The sequence below is a fragment of the Ahaetulla prasina genome, chromosome 3, assembly GCF_028640845.1.
Source record: "Ahaetulla prasina isolate Xishuangbanna chromosome 3, ASM2864084v1, whole genome shotgun sequence".
NCBI classification, from domain to species: Eukaryota; Metazoa; Chordata; class Lepidosauria; order Squamata; family Colubridae; genus Ahaetulla; species Ahaetulla prasina.
The window spans coordinates 119231801-119249089 of record NC_080541.1 but is presented as its reverse complement, the minus strand read 5'-3'; the positions used below and the strand labels follow the sequence as shown (position 1 = coordinate 119249089).

Sequence of the window (17289 nt, the reverse complement as noted above, 5' to 3'; positions counted from 1 at the left end):
GAAGGTTTTACAGGCATATATATTCATGAAGATCAATCTGGCTTTCTGCCAAAAAAGACAGTTAAGGGATAATGCGAGGACTGTTTTGAATATTATTGAATATTTACAATATCATAATGAGAAACAGCTTTAATATTCTTGGATGCAGAGAAGGCCTTTGACAATTTAAATTGGGCTTTTATGTCCAGAGTTTTGGAAGATATGGACTTTGTGGATAATTTTATTCAACGGGTTAAAGCAGTTTATACAAGCAAAGCAAAGATTATTATTAATGGAGATCTAACCAATTCATGTGAAATTCAAAAGGGTATGAGACAAGAATGCCCCTTATCTGTCTTGTTGTTTATATTAGTGTTGGACATCTTGAGTAGAGAGATTAGGCAAGATGAGAAAATAACAGGTATGAATATCAACTAGGAAGTTTATAAATTGAGGGCATTTGCTGAAGACTTGGTTATATTTTTGCAAAACCCAAAAAATAATATATAATATTTGATGAAGAAATTAAATGAATTTGGGATTTTAGCGTGTTTTAAAATAAGCAAACAGAAAACAACAGTGCTTAGCAGGAATATGACATCTCAGGACTGTGATATATTGACTATGTTTATCATTATTGGGTAGAATATCTGTAATTAAAATGAATGTTTTACCAAAGATGGTTTCTTGTTTCAGACATTACCAATACTTGTAACTGATACTCCACTTAAACAATGGCAGATGGATATTTCCAAGTTTATATGGCAAGGGAAAAAACAAGAATTAAATATAAACTTATGCAAGATGCTAAGGAAAGAGGAGGTTCACGTTTATCAGATTTGAAATTGTATTTCGATGCTATTTGTTTGGTCTGATTAAAAGAGTGGGTGAACCTCTAAAATAAGAGGCTACTTGATTTAGAGCAGGGTCTCCAACCTTGGTCCCTTTAAAACTTGTGGACTTCAACTCCCAGAATCCCTCAGCCAGCAAAGTTGGCTGAGGAACTCTGGGAGTTGAAGTCCACAAGTCTTAAAGGGACCAAGGTTGGAGACCCCTGATTTAGAGGGTCATGAATTAAGATTTGGATGGCACGGTTATCCATGGTATGACAAGTTTAAAGTAAATGTTGATTTTAATAACCATTTTGTTAGATGGGCCATCCTAAGCATTTGGAATAAATATAAAACAAGTTTTCTGTGAAGATGCCTCTCTGTCATCCGAGGAAGCTTTTTTTTTTTTTGAAAAAAAATGTGGTGGTGAAGCCACACTGGTGGACTTATGGGCAAATAATAACTTTTAATTTTGGTGATCCTATCCTTAAGTTTAAGGAGGAGTTAGAATCAGAAGGACGTGTCTGCCATTGGCTTACATATTTACAATTGAAAGAACTATTTAAATCTGACAAAAAGTGTTATGGGTTTGATTTTGTGAAAAATGAATTAGAAATCCTACTGCATGATAGTGATGAACATATTATTGCTAAGGTCTATAAATTGTCATTGAATTTGAATTTGGAAAATGAATATGTAAAGCACTGCAAGATTCAGTGGGCAAGGAACTTTGGATATAATGTAATGCTTGAACAATGGGAGAATATGTGAATGAAAGGTTTAAAATTTACACTAAATTATAATTTAAAAGAAAACTTCTATAAGATGATGTAAGGTATTTCAAATGAATGTTGGAAATGCAAAAGTAGACGGGACCTTTTATTACGTATAGTGGGCATGTAACACACCAAAGAAATATTGGAGTAGGATTCACATCCTAATACAGAAGATTTAAAAAGTGAATACAAAGATAAAACCAGAAACTTTTCTTTTGGGTTTAAGGGAAAAAGACTTGGAAATTTTTTGGGAACTTTGATATTATATATGTTGATGGCAGCAAGATTCCATGCATAAAAATGGAAGGACAAATGGCCACAAAAGTTGATGGAGTTAGCAGAGCTGGCTAAACTTGACTGCTTTGATTAAAGAAAAAAACCACAATAACTTTTGTTTCTACTTGGAAACTGCTTCTGGACTTTGTGCTTGAGGTGAAAAAAACAACAACTTTGATTTTGGGTTTTACATAGTGGATAGGTTTGTTGCTATAGAAATGTCTAGTTTATACTATTTACGTAAAAGTAAAAAGTGGAGGATCGATGTTATTATCTTATTCTACAGCATCAAAGAGAGTCAGAAGGCAACGCTTTTTCTTTCTTTTTCTTTTTTCCTATACTTTTCCCTTCCCTTCTCCCTCCCCTATCTTTCCTACTGTTTTCTTTTGCATTTTTGTATTTTATATCATAACAATGAAAAAAAACAACTCTTAACAAATTGAATGCAATATGTTGGGCTAGAAGCATTTTAAAATGGGCCTCTGGTGGCTCAACAGACTAATGCAGTCTATTATTAACACAGCTGCTTGCAGTTACTGCAAGTTCAAGTCCCACCAGGCCCAAGGTTGACTCAGCCTTCCATCCTTTATAAGGTAGGTAAAATGAGGACCCAGATTGTTGGGGGCAATAAAAGTTGACTTTGTATATAAGATACAAATGGATGAAGACTATTGCTTAACACAGTGTAAGCCGCCCTGAGTCTTCGGAGAAGGGCGGGATATAAATTCAAATAAAAAAACAAACAAACAATTTGCAGTTAAACAATATCGTTTCTGTAAAATTTCATGGTTACTTTTAGCTGATTCTTTTTACTTGATTTTGCTTTCTATTTGTTATGTCATCTCTCAGTTTGATAAGAAATCCCTTTATCACACATTTAGATAATTTCTAAATATTTTAGGTAGAATATATATTAAAAAAATCCTGTGGGACACACTATTTAAGATGTCATTTTAAGTTAATGATTAAATGAACACATCAAGTATTCAATAGCCTTGATTTCAAAATTTCTACTGCTATAGCCAGGTGAATAAACAGCTAATTGAACAAGCATCAAGTATCAACTAATTCGCCTATGGTAGTAGAAATTTTGAATTTAAGAATATTACCTTTGACAAAAATACGTTAGTCCTAGAAAGTAATGCATTATTTCCTAGATGCTTACAAATTTGATCAGTTCCTGGATCAAATTATCATTATTTATCAAAATTCCTGGAATTTTATTTTATTATCAGACTCTCATCTGTAATTTCATTTTATTCCCCTAATTGAACATGATAGAAATTACTTGTTATGAGTATTTTGTATCATCTCTCTCCATTATTTGTGAAATAATGTCTGCAGGCTCTTTATCATCCTGGAAGTAACTCCCGTGGTTCTGAAAACTTGTACTTTAAAAAAGTAGCTCAGTTTTCTCTAAATCTTTCTTGTAGAGCCTTTTCTTTCTTTTTATCTTGTTCTACTTAATGCAACTCGCCCACTGCAAGAGTTCCTTCTCTGATTATGTCCTTGATTTCAGGACCAAGAAGGTTCTTTGGTTGTTAATGTATCCTTTATCAAGTGCTGTGACTGGCCGTAGCCTTATTGTATGTCAAACAGCTCCTCCTAGATTATATGCTCTTTCTTCTATACTCTCTGCATATCTTTTTTATTTAAATTTTAGTCTCCTTCTTTTGGTAACTTATCTCTGATATGGTACTTTTTGTATTTCAGTAGAAAGATGTATATATTTTTAAATACTTAAGGAAATATGATATATTTAAAGATAATGTTTAGGAAATGGTTAGTGTCTTCCATATAATATTTTTATTCCCCAGTCTGTAGAGTTCCAGCTTCTTCCTGAAGGCCATGGGCATTCCCGAGATGCCTACTCATTTGGTGTAATGGTTGAAAAACTGCTTACTTTTTTAAATGAAGAAGGTAAGAATTCTTGGAAATAGAATGTATTGCCTTAAATGTAAATATACTCACAATTCAGAATAGATAGAAGGAAATACTTTATATACAGTGCTTATCCCCCCGCAACTTCCAAATAAACAGAAGATCCAGCTTGGGGGCAGGGGTGTGTGGGAGCTACTTGGCCTCAGCCCAACAGCTCTTGCGAAAGGCAGAGGCAGAAAATGAGTTTTTCCGGCCTTGGAGAACTGTGCCCCTTCACTGGGGATGATGGAGAATTCTTCACTCCCACAATTATTTTCAGCAAGATCTGGAGAAGATGAGGTTTTGTCTCCCTTGGGGGAATATATAAAACATGATAACTCTTGAGATCCAGATGAGCCGAAACCTACCTTTTGTTAGGATTGAGGAGGAGGATGGCAATGGGGAACTTGTTTTCAGGATGATGGATCAACTACTGCTGGGCTCCTGTGCGGGCTCCGGGAGACTTTCCCTTTGAGGTTTCAGCACTGGAGTGGGATGAAATGGCACCAAGCTCCACACTTGGCTGCTATCAGGGGAGGTGAAGAGCTGGTGGGACGCCGAGTTGTCCCCACATTCAGTTAGCTGGTGCAACTTGTTCCACACAGACCCGGCTGCACCTACCCAGTGCACCCACCCAGCCATGCCCACCCAGCTGTGCCCAGTTGGCTGCTCCGAATCATCCGCAGCGACTCCTCTGTGCCAACCTGATTGTGCCCACTTGTATGCGCCCAGTTGGCCAATGTGAACTGTTCAGCACTGACCCAGCTGCGCCTAGTCATCTGCGTCCCCCCAGTCACACCCACTGGTCTGAGCCCACCTGGCCACACCGAGTCATCTGTGCAGACCCGGTGTGGGCCTTGTCCACTCCCCCCAGCCATGCCCACCATCTGCATTGAGCTGGCCACTGTGAGTCATCCCATTCTGCTCTAGAGAACACAAAATAAGAAATTTCTGGTTTTAGTAATTAAAAATATAAAATGATAGAATTTTTTCTCCAAAGGAACTGAAATGGCCATTATTTGTGCCATGATATTTTTTTCAGCAGGTAATTAAACAGAGTAGGTTTCTTTACAAGATACTGTACTTCACATAATGTTGTTGTAAAATATTGTCTTTTAAAGCCAGCAGTGAATAGCTTTAGGGATTGTGTATTAGAATCCTTAGAATGGGTTTTTTCAAAACTCAGTCTTACATATCAAGGCAGCCGTGGTTTGAATATCCTGCTATATAGATTGGATCAAGAATTGATTTAGTGTAGTTATTTTTTGTCTTTAATTTTAAAATTTGGAATCTTGATCCCAAACAGAATAATTCTGTGCTTTTGACATGTGGAGCAAATAAACTTATAAACTCTGCTGTTCATCTATGAAAGTTTTATTTTCTCAGAATTTTCAAGTAGAAAAACCTGTTTTTCCCTTCCATTCCTTTGAAATAATTTTCTGTTATATTTAGTTGCCATTTCAGTACTTGTATCTTCATTTATCTCATTTTATTTTCTTCTATCGCCACTATAACGAAAAAAGCTGTTTTGGAGAGTTAATGTTTTCTTAAAGTACAAAAGAATAAATCATTTTCATTTTTCAGTACGCTCTCTTGATTTGACAGAACTTTTTCGTCTTTGTTTCACAGAGAATTGATTAAACTGTGTTCTAGTTTCAGAGGATGTACTTTCCAGCTTTCAGCATACATTACGCTCCACTTTGCTAAATCCAGATCTAACATGCCGCTCCCCACTGTCCAACCTACTGTTTCATGAATTTTTTAAGTAAGTATGTTACTGAAATATAAACTAACTTGTCAAAGCTTTACCGAACATGTTTTGTTTTCTAATTAAACATGGGTAAAAGGAGCTATATATTCTTAGTTAATTTCTATTGTTCTTTGCATTAGGAACTAAATAATAATGCAACTGTAATTGCTTCAATCTTAGTGATATATAAGATATGAGCAATGATTTGAATAATTCCAGTATTTTTTGTAATCTGTGATAAGCAACACTAATTGAAAAAAATAAGCTTTGGTTAAAAGAATGATCAATACTGTTGTCTACATGTTTTTCTATTGTACTCACCCAGTTCTTATAGCATAGTTTCTGATGTGATGTAGTTAGTTTTTTGTTTTTATTTTTTTAACAACTAGCTTGTGTCAGAGCCTGAGGCTGATTAGGCTGAAAATTTAACGTGAATTGTTCTTGGGAGAAATCTCTTTAATTTTGTGTTTTGGTATCATTTCACTGTGAAGCATGACTGCATCTTTCTATTTGCATATCGGTCATTTTTATTTTGGATGTTGAATTATTTTGTTTTGTTTGTATATCTTTGCTCAATAATGGCCATTTAAACTTTTTCAGAAATGATTTCTTAGAAGTGGTAAGCTTTCTGAATAGTTTAACACTGAAATCTGAAGAGGAAAAAACAGAATTTTTCAAGTAAGAATAAATGTTGACTGTTTTTTTGACTTTTGTATATTACTTTCCATGGCATTTTATGAAGTTTTTGGTTGTTTATTTGTTTGTTTGATTATAGTAACTTGATAAACCGAAAATAAAAACTGGGAAAGATGCTACCATGTATAGTTCAGACAATCTCCTAAAAATTGGGTAGCTGCATCAAATTACAAGAAACTAATTCTTTTTTGTTCATTTGTGCAAGTAGTCAAGTCATCTAAAGCAAGTTATTTATTTATTTATTTAATTCAATTTTATGATGGTAATTCATTATTATATTCTGGTAAATAGAACTTTTGTCTGACTTAATATGTGTCATTCTTTTCTACAATACTTTACTTTTCCAGTGAAAAAGAGTAACTTGAAACCTTTTATATTAGAATTATGTATTCTGCTACTGACCTATGACATTCCTTGACATAGTTAAAATTATTAGCATTTATTTATTGGCATTTTCATAAACATTTGCACATGAATGAAAATATGTTTTAAAATTTAATTAAAGTTATTTGAAAGCAGTGACATTTTTCAAAATATAAAAATTATCAGCAAAACAATGATATAAAAATTGTTTTATTATGAAGAGTGTCCAGAACATTATATGGGAATGCTAAATTAGGTTGCTAAACAATTCTTGGCTTCAAGATTTATTTTTCTTGTGACTTTGAATCAGTTTGCTTGGCAAAATTTCAGAAGTGGTTTGCCATTGTTTACTTCTCAGAGCTAAGAGAGTGTGACTGATCTAAGGTCACCCAGTTGGTTTTATGCCAATGGTGGGACTACAACTCTGGGTCACTCAGTTTCTAGCCTGATACCTTAATCACTTCTCCAAATTGCTCTTTCAAGATCATACTGGCCCAGTATTAAAGATCTGCAAATTCCCAAGTCTTTGGTTTCAATCTTTCAACAAATTAATAAACAGCATGGAATGTTGCTTTTTAAAATATTGCTTGGTTTACATTTTTCCTGTGGTTTAGTAGATCTGTAGCAGAAACCATTTTGGGGACACCATTATTCACTGAGGCCTATTAGGAAATAATATGTAAAAGGGTTTTTCCCAATATTTCTATATTATGGAATGCTCCCCATTGAAAAAATTGCTCTGCTTTCTTAGCTATTTGAAAGAAAGATAAATTTAGTCTTCAAAGTAGTTTTACTATGGGAATTTTGATCTATTATTATCAAATATTAATACAGTTAATTCAAATATTAAAGCTGTTAAATTGATTTTTAAATGAAATAAGGCTCACATAAGGCTTTATATAGGACCCTCTTAAAAAGAATGGCTGCATAAACATTTCCAGCTGTCTTCCAGTTCAACTACACAGAAATAATATGTTCTATGGAATGTACATGAAATAGAAACTGGCATCATCTATCAGTGCCAAAAGTACATTCTCTTAAACTTAGAATAACTCTGTCACTTTGAATGTACATTAATTGGCATACATTAAAATGAAATTTCGTCACAGCTCTCAAAGGATCTCCACCTCTACTATAGACTACATAAACATGACAAAATAAATAAATAAATACAAAATTATGCATATACCCACAGAGAAACAACACAGTCTAATTCAGATATATACATGTACATGGTGAGAGAAACAAATCTTGCAAGTTTACCAGACGGCTAGCATAGGGAACAAAGCTGTTACAGAATCTGGTAGTCCTGCTAGAAATACTTCGAAACCTCCTCCCAGAGAGCAACAGAAACAAACCGTGAAGTGGGTGTGGGTGTGGGGGGGTCTCTGACAATGCTTTGAGCTCTAAGCAATAGCACTTATAAGCAGTATCCTGAATGACAGGAAGCAAGCTTCCTATAATCTTCTCGACTATCCTCACCACTCTCTGAATGGACTTTCTCTCTGAAGCACTGCAGCCACCAAATCAAACAGTGATGCAGTTTGTTGAAAATGCTCTCTCAATTGTGCTTCTGTAAAAAGTGGCTAGGATAGAAGGAGAAAGATGTGCTCTCCTCATCCGACCCAGGAAATGCAGATGCTGCTTTGCACGCTTCACTAAGGATGATGTGTGGAGAGACCAATTTTTTTTACTACCGGTTCTGTGGGCATGGCTTGGTGGGCACGGCAGAGGAAGGATACTGCAAAATCTCCATTTCCATCCCACTCCAGGGGAAGGATACTGCAAAATCCCTATTCCCTCCCCACTCCTGGGGGAAGGATACTGCAAAGTCTCCATTCCCACTCTCTGGGACCAGCCAGAAGTGATATTTGCTGGTTCTCCAAACCACTCAAAATTTCCACTACCAGTTCTCCAGAACCTGTTGGATTTCACCACTGGATTGTTAGTTATCTGCACCCCCAGATACTTAGTACTGTTGACCACCTCTACAACTGCATCCTCGATACTGAGTGGAGTATGACTATGCTAGCTCTTTCTAAAATCTACGATGACTTCCTTTGTTTTATTAACATTTAGAAACAGGTTACTTTTATTGCACCAGTTCACCAGAACCTTCACCTCTTCTCTATATGCATCTTCATTGTCATTCCAGATAAGACCCACCACTGCTGTGTCATCCACATACTTCACAATATGATTTGTAGCAGATTTGGGACAGCAATTGTGGGTCATCAAGGTGAACAGTAGCGGACTCAAGACACAGCCCTGTGTGGAACCTGTACTCAGAGATGGATTTGGAAACTTTTCTTCCAACTCACACAAACTGGGGCCTATCAATAAGGAAATCCAGTATTGAATTAGAGATTTCAAATCCATAATTGTGTTTTCATGTGGAGAAGTGGATATTGTGTCTTGTTATTGAGGACGGTGGAGGGAATATAATAAGGAACTCAAATATTTAATTATGTGACATTTGATTACCTTTTTGGTATGATTTAATGACTACTGTAAATGCTGTTATTTTAAAAAAGTGTAAACTTGACAGATTTGATTTCCAAGTTATTAATAGCTTCATACCTGCAAAACTATATTTCTACATTTGAGGATAAAGAACAGTAGAAGAAATTATGGAGCTTATTCTTATATGCAAAGAGTTTGACTTTTTTTTTAAATGCTCAAGGGGAGAAGTGGTAAATGTATATAAATGTAGAAACTGTGAGATACTGACCAGTTTCTTTCTTAATACAGATTCCTGCTAGATAGAGTGGCTGGCTTGTCAGAGAAGTTGATTGCTTTGCGCTTGGTACCTCTCTTGCTCAATCAGCTTGTGTTTGCTGAACCAGTAGCTGTGAAGAGTTTTCTTCCTCATCTTTTGGGGCCCAAGAAGGGTAAACATAGACTACTATCTCTCCAGCATGTGTTCAGTCTCAGACTTGGGAGTGCCCTAGAAGTGCCACAGGATGAAATTATTAACCAGGTCATATACATTAGGGGACAAAAGTTGTTATGGCTGTTTTCACCTCTTCTGCCACGTCTTCTATCCTGATTTTCTTACTCTTTTACTGAGGTAATGGTTGGTCTAAATGTATTAGTGGAATTTTTGTTCTTAGAGATTAATGGAAGTTGCCATATTAACTCCTTCCCTCCTTCCCATTGGCTTCAGTAAGCAGGTACTGAAGCTTTCTGTTTTCTCACATAATGCCTCAAATGTTAGAAAAGGTAACAGTTCTCTTTAAAGACTTTTAGTCTTAAATTTTAAATAGTTAAGTATAAAATGAAATATTTGTGGTAATAGTTGTGACAAAAACTTTGAATTGCCAGTTTTAACTGGCATCATGTTAACTTTCCAATTTCTTCACACCAGATAAATTGAGTGAAAGCCAGATCAATGGTCTGCTGTCTCCGGCTATGTTCCAGGCACATGTCAGCCCAGTGCTGCTGAAACTCTTTGAGGTGCATGAAGAACATGTTCGGATGGTACTGCTCTCTCACCTAGATGCCTATGCAGAACTGTTTACACAGAAAGAGCTAAAAAACATCATATTACCACAGGTGAAAAACATTGTACATACTGCTCTGCTTCCTTGCTTTGTCAGATAGGGCTGACCGAGATCAATTCTGGGAGCTTTTTTCCCAACCCATCTATGCATATAAGATAGATGATACAGATAGACAAGACAGATATTTGTGTTCAATAGTGGTGAATATCTGTAGCTCAGGTGTAGGATGAGGGTGAAGGTTTGTTCTCCGAGCTTGTGGGTTGGTTTCTGAACGTTTCATTATCAGGCTGGGTAATATCTTCAGTTGAGTTTAGCGGAGTTTTTGCCTAAACTCCGGTTTCTCTGAAAACACGACCCACTCCAATATTAAACCGAACCCTAATTTTTTGGGGGTGGGCCTAATGTTACCCCTACCCTGAAAATAAGCCCGGGGGGATGGGCATGGCCAGCATGAGTAGGGGCGCGGGGGGGAGAGGCAACCATCCAGCTGCAGCCCGCTGGCCCCTTGGGGCAACACAAATACAGCTTTTGCCCTTCTCTTTCTGGGCATAGCTCTTCTGCTCGTTGGGCCACTTCCCCGAAGCTGGCAGCTCTGCGGCCAGCTGCTTTGCTTTTTCCCTCTTTTGGGTAGGCTTTTTTGGCAAATGGGAGGAAAATGGGGAGGGGAATTTTCCTGCCCATCATCCATTCCTCAAGCTCAGCACAGACTGAGGGAAGGATGGCAGGCAGAAAAATCCTCCTCCCCATTTTCCTCCCGTTCGCCAAAAAGCCTCCATTCCGAACACTGAAGGTTTGGAATGGAGGCGACAGTGTGTCCATGGTGCATCCAGCTCACCGAGTCTGGCCTGCTGCACCTCAAAAAAAATAAGACCGCCTCGAAAATAAGCCCAAGTGCTTATTTTCAAGTCTAAAAGAAAATAAGTCTCTGTCTTATTTTCTGAGAAACATGGTATCACAATGCATGTTTGTCATGTTATCATTGTGGCTAGATGTGAATGCGTGTGCTGGGTAATGTAAGGTAACTATCTCAAGGCATGGGTAATTATGCATATGTGGCGGGGAGGGAATTTCCTTTATAGTAAATAAAAATTATTAAGGATTGCTGATTTCTGCAATGAGATTATTTACGAAGATAAAGTCAACTAGTCTTTTTCATTTCTCTTCAGGAATATGATTCTGGAGTTCTAGTAATCCTCTCCATCTAGACTGATTTTACCCTTTATCCACCTTTTCTAGTTTACATAGTTACACCCACTTAGTTTTATGTGTGCCGGACAGTCACAGGTGGGAACAAGTATTTGGCATTTCAAAACTTTTGTATAAATATTCAATTCTAAATCTACACAAAGCAAAAAAATCTACACAAAGCAAAAAAATCTAGCTAGAAAGTATCGTTGTGGTAGTAAATGCTCCCAATAAACTACATTTTTTAATATCTGCCCTCCCCCAAGTACTACAGCTATTAAGAAAGGGATTTTTCAGACTTATATTGTTGTTGTTGTTTAACTGAAGATGGGTAGGAAGCCAACTCCATTTGACAGAATATCTTTATTCTAGGTTTTACTTGGCTTGCGAGATACTAGTGATTCTCTAGTGGCTGTGACACTTCAAAGCTTAGGAGTGCTAGTCTCATTCCTTGGACCTGATGTGGTTGTGGGGGGTGACAGAACAAAGATCTTCAAGCGTTCAGCCCCAAGTTTCACTAAAATTATGGATCTTTCCTTTGAAGGTAAATAAATATAACCAATTTTAGCTCTCCTACAAACAAAAGAAGCTCTGTTGATGAAACTAGAACAGACTGTAATTGGAGCAACATACTTAATCACAATTTGTGCTATACTTGAAAAAGGAAAGCATCAGGGACAAAGTTATGTGCTTAGGATTCATTTGGGGATAGTTACTGAACCATTAAATTGCAGTAATTTTCTCCTTGATATGGAAGGCTGTTTACATAATAAGTTCTAAACAAAGCTAAAGTGTAATGATGGTATATAACTTGGAATAATTGTGTAGCTAGAAGATAGGAATCATTAATCAATACAGCAAATTCTTTTTCATAAAGATACAATACTGTTTTATCTTATTCTGGGTGTTTGGTGAGCATGCTACATCATCAAAGAATTGGCATTGCCATCTTTTGATCTCAGACATGCTTCTGGATTTCACTGAATTGGTTTTTTAATGGGAAATATGTGGGTACACAGCTTCTGGACAGAGAAAATAATTTTTGAATTAAAGACTTCCCAGGAAAGAATTGTCTGTGCAACTCAATGTACATAGTTCCTTATTATTTTTCCTCACTCACAGTGAAATTTCAGAAGATATGAAGTAGCATAAGAGACTCATCATCATCTAGTAAATGAAGTGTCAGATCACATGTCCCAAAAGCTCTAAAAAATATCAAATTAACACATTTCATTCATCATTACATGTTAGATCTGTTCAGGCAGGTTGAACTCATGCAGGAGAATTCCTGCTTTTAAATCTGTCTACTGTACCAATAGACTTGTGGAATTAAGTCTCATTTGCAGGAAGAGCAGTGTCAGGAGTAGGGCTTAAGGTTCCATTGGTTTATCAGTTTATCTGTGTAGGGTGATGAGGGGAAAGCAAAGGCTCATGCTGCTGGGGGTGAGGATTCCTGTTCAGATGGGTTGTCTTAGAAGTCCAAATTGGGCAAACAGATCAGATTCCCCATCTCTGATTTACTGGTTTGCTTGCAGTTTTTATATCTCTTTATCCATCTTATGATAAGAGCAAATAATTCATGCTTTTATTAATGAAACTAAATAAGCAATATTCTGAAAAGTATTAAATATGTTTTCAATGTTTTGATATTACTGGGTTGCCGCTTTTTTCTAGTATATCCTTATATATGTCTTAATATCTTGATAGACTCTTCTGATGATGTAATGAGTTGTGAGGGTAAACTAATCTACCTACCACTACAGCATAATTCAAGTATGTTTCTCAAGTGCCACAATTCTGGAAGTTTGTCCTTCAGCAATAAGAACAATGTACCAGGGGAAGGTTCTCACATTGCCCTAAGAAAAGGTAGCCTTGGTTCTGCTTATTTTTGCCTTTCTTTCTAAAAAGTATTATATCTGCCAATCTAAGACAAAATCCAGATCTAAACGTTTGTGTAATATATTGGGAAAGCTATGATAAGATACTCTGTTTATTTATTTATTTATTTATTTTATTTTTCGCATTTTAATATTTTTATATTTATTTATATTTTTATTTTTCGCATGTTTCTTTTGAATGTAAAGTGAAATATAGCAATTGAGAGAATTCTAGGATAGGCAGCTGATACTCAGCTTTAGAAAATATTTTCTTACCTTGTATTATAGTTAAGGCTGTAAATGGAAGTAATATGCCTGTATGTTTAAGTACAAAAGAGTGTGTGTGTGTGTGTGTGTGTGTGTGTGACTTCATTTAGTTTCACTAAATCACTGATCAAAACTTATGTATGTTCTCTAGGGAAGGAAGACTCTTTAAACTTATATAATATTGCTAGTGGAATAAGTACAATAAATAATGGCAAAAACCATGTGACTGAGAAGACAGAGGAATGGCCAGACTGGAATGAGTACGAAGAACTCAAGCCAGAAAAAAGTAAAATTGCTGATACCAAACTGAAAGACTTTTGTGTTAACAGCCATCCATGTCTTGCCAATCATGATGGAGAAGAGAAATCTCCCTTTAAGCTCTCTTCAGGAAACACTCACGATAGAGGGATAAATGACATCGCAGAGCTGCTGCCTCCAAATACTTTTGAACCCAAAAAAGAACTCAGAACTCTCCAAAATAATCCTTTGCCAGAGTCTATTAGCAACAGTGATGGCTGTGACCCAAGAGATCAGGATCAAAAGTCTTATTTGACCAAAACATCAGTTCTAGAGAAATCTCCCAAGTTGAAAAGTGGTTTAGGAGAAGAGTTTGTGATCCAGGTGAAGAGGAAAGAATTGCATGACACAGAGCTGGACTGGTTTGCAGACATGGTCCCAGATATCAAATCTTCATCGTCGCTCTTAGTTCTACCAGAACTAGAGACCCATTCATTTATTCAGAGTAACTCACAGAGAGTTTTGAGCTCTATGAGCGATGGACAAGAAATGCGGTTTTCTTCTAAATTTGCAGCATCAGCAATTGCAGAGGTAAGAATTTGAGGAACAGAAGCTTTAGTACTTTATAGAACTCCTGCTGTGTATTAATTGGTGATTATTATATCAGGTTGATTAAATGAGTGATATGGCAGATATTTTGTCAGCTACATTCTTAGTAGATGTGCTTACACAACACTGATTCAACTGAACTGTTAGGACAGTTCAGGATCTGATTGAATTGAAACTTGGAATAACTTGGTTGATTTCATTTTCAGATGAGACCTATTTCTGATGGGGCTTGGTGGATGAATAGGGAAAGTCTTGTGTGCTTTTCCCTTCTTCCCATCTTTTCCTGTGTGGCTTTTGTGCCAACTCACCGACCCTCCTCTCTCAAGCACTTTCCTTGCATTAGCCACATATTTTAATTCAAGTGCAGCACATCTATTGGACCACCTTCCCAGTACTGTAGTGTACCTTCCTTCTCCTTATATTCCTTTAATTGCTATGCCAACCACCAGCTATTTTCCATTTTCTTTACTACCCTCTGCACCCAAACATTTGCGATCCACATCTGTACATTGTTAGGAGGCACATCATCAGAACTTGCTGTTTTGTACAACATTAATTCTTGGGTTGTTTTCAGTAGTTGCACTGGCAAAGAGAGTACTACATGTCTTTTTTGAACAGGTGATTGCTTAAAGAAAACATGTCTTAGCTACTGTCTCATAATGGAGAAAAAATTCAAATCTAAAATAGTTCTATAATAGTGTTAGAGAAAAGGCATAGTATTGTTTTATCAATATTTTGTGAACTAACTTCAACATGAAGGTGTCTGTGTCTAAGTTGGATGTGGCATCCATGTTTCTCTTCATAATATAGGAAGGCCACACAGGTTCTTAGTAGTATTGTAAGAAATTGTTTTGATCAGTATAAGTTTGTGTTAAGGAAAATCGGGACCCCCAAGATGATTGATTTACTTATTGCTATTCCTGGGAAATAAAAATGATACCCTGTGGGGAAAAAATGCACTTTCTTGCTAACTGCTATTAAATAGCAGTGGTGCACAGAGTTCAATAATGTCGCTGGCTGTCTTCATGATTTGATCATTATTTCAGGTGGATGGTGTTGGCTGGGAAGAAGAAGACGACCTGAATTGGGAAGAAGATACTAACTGGTGATGATGAAGATCTTCTATTGGTTACAGTTCAGTAGCTTCTTTCACAGTACCCTGGACATTCTAAGTCCTCTCCTCATTCTCCACTTGCACAAGCAATGAGAACTTGGTATTGGCATATCAGTGCTTGCCTTTCTGAGTTAAACTTTTAGGCCAAAACTACAGCAGGGATTTCCCTGCCTTGGTTGCTAACAATTGGACAAAGCGGGATGTTACAGATATGTGGCTTTATATTTCCACACCTGTTTTATTTGTGAAGAATTCTAGGAAAAATAAATGGATAAATCACTAGTTTTTTGTGCAACTTATTTTTATGAGTAAACTGGCTTCAAAACATTTCTGTTGATCCTACAAGAGAATCCTACAATTGTTTTACAAGGGTAGTTGTAGAGTAACTGAGATTAAATTAGGACAGGAGAGAAAAATCACAGAACAGCAGCAAATCTTAAGTTCTTATACTAGACAGTTTATTTCCCAGATAAAATGACCTGAAGGGGATTGTTGAGTATATTTGTAATTCTTATTTTTTGGTAATAAAGATAAATATAAACAAACTAAAGAAAGAGCATAAATTAACACAAATGCAACTTTTAAAATCATTATTTTCACTCAGTTGCAATATTTTTCAACCAGAAAGCTGTAACAAATTATAAACATAAAATTATCATGCAACTTTCTAGATCCAGAATTACTACTAGTTCTGCCTGTTTTGTGTTCAAGCCCTAAATGTGGAACTTCAGTTTACAATACGATACTAAAATCATCCAGAAAGGACACCTTAATCAGATCAATGTATATTATTCTTTAAGCTGTGCAATGTCGCCTGTAACGCTTCCAGTTTCTTTGCAAGCCAAGTGGGGGGTGGGCCTTTCTGTAACAATTGCTTCATGGTCTCCAGTGCCCTTTCAGCATTGTCAACTGCTGACTTGTACTGCACCTCAGTGGGTGAATAGCAAATTCTCTTGGGGGATGGCTACAATTAAAAAACAGAAGAGCAGTTCTATAACACAAGGATTTTAAGCAAGGGAATATAATGAACCCAGTCAATGCAATAAAATCCAAAAACTTCCCATGATACTCTCTGATTTTTAAGCCCTATATTCCTTTTGTTTCTTATTAGAAGGTTCAAAGTGGCTCTGTTTTAAATATATGGGTATTTATGCCTGAAATTAATCCTCCTTGACAACCAAAAAGAATATATTGTAATGCTGAGGGAAGCTTCTTCACATGCAAATAAGTAGCATCTTTTCATATTTCTAAAGCTGTTCTGATATTACTGGCTATTTATGCAGCAGTTTGAAAACAAAAATTAGTAAAACCATGTAATAGTAGAGGTCTATAGAAGCAGTTATAGTCCAATTGTCACAAACTCAGTTTTGGAGGTAAGATTGTTATATAAATATAGAAAGTTTTATATTTATAAAACAATATACAATAGACTTCAGACTTACCTTCCCTACTTAAAATGACTCCTCTAAATGCAAGCACTAAAGCAGTATTATGAAAATTCTGTAGTCCTTTCCACAGGTATTCCTCGACTTACAACAGTTCGTTTGGTGACTGTTTGAAGTTACAGCAGCGCTAAGAAAATGACTTATGATCTTTTTTCACACTTTTGACAGTTACATCATCCTCACGGTCATGTAATCAAAATCCAGATATTTGGCAACTGGCTCATATTTATGTTAGCTACAGTGTCCAAAGATCATGTGATCACTTTTTGCTACCTTAGATAAGCAAAATCAATGGGGAAGCCATTCATTTAACAACTGTCTTACTAATTTAACAAGTGCAGTGATTCACAACTGTGACAAGATCATAAAATGGGGCAAAACTCACTTATTTACTTGCTTAGCAACAAATTTTGGGCTTAATTGTGGTCCCAAATTAAGAACTACTTCCATTATAGAGAGAAT

The 17289-nt window shown here is 36.3% G+C and overlaps 2 protein-coding genes across 5 annotated transcripts in view; one reads left to right on the top strand and one right to left on the bottom strand.

The window, feature by feature from the left end:
* Window positions 1-15664, top strand: part of SCYL3 (SCY1 like pseudokinase 3) — a 29241-nt gene extending 13577 nt beyond the window's left edge. For 2 of the 3 annotated variants that reach the window (XM_058177340.1, XM_058177341.1), the window contains exons 6-14: window positions 3679-3781; window positions 5435-5546; window positions 6132-6209; window positions 9342-9481; window positions 9958-10145; window positions 11651-11822; window positions 12986-13144; window positions 13574-14250; window positions 15315-15664. In XM_058177340.1, the coding sequence (XP_058033323.1) occupies window positions 3679-3781; window positions 5435-5546; window positions 6132-6209; window positions 9342-9481; window positions 9958-10145; window positions 11651-11822; window positions 12986-13144; window positions 13574-14250; window positions 15315-15377 (1692 nt within the window). In that variant the 3' untranslated portion in view covers window positions 15378-15664. The remainder of the gene's footprint in view (window positions 1-3678; window positions 3782-5434; window positions 5547-6131; window positions 6210-9341; window positions 9482-9957; window positions 10146-11650; window positions 11823-12985; window positions 13145-13573; window positions 14251-15314) is intronic. The other variant, XM_058177342.1, reaches the window with a different exon arrangement.
* Window positions 15665-15683: 19 nt separating this feature from the next.
* FIRRM (FIGNL1 interacting regulator of recombination and mitosis) overlaps window positions 15684-17289 on the bottom strand; it is a 41879-nt gene continuing 40273 nt past the window's right edge. For both annotated transcript variants that reach the window (XM_058177332.1, XM_058177333.1), the window contains exon 24: window positions 15684-16346. In XM_058177332.1, coding sequence (XP_058033315.1) covers window positions 16161-16346 — 186 coding nt within the window. In that variant the 3' untranslated portion in view covers window positions 15684-16160. The remainder of the gene's footprint in view (window positions 16347-17289) is intronic.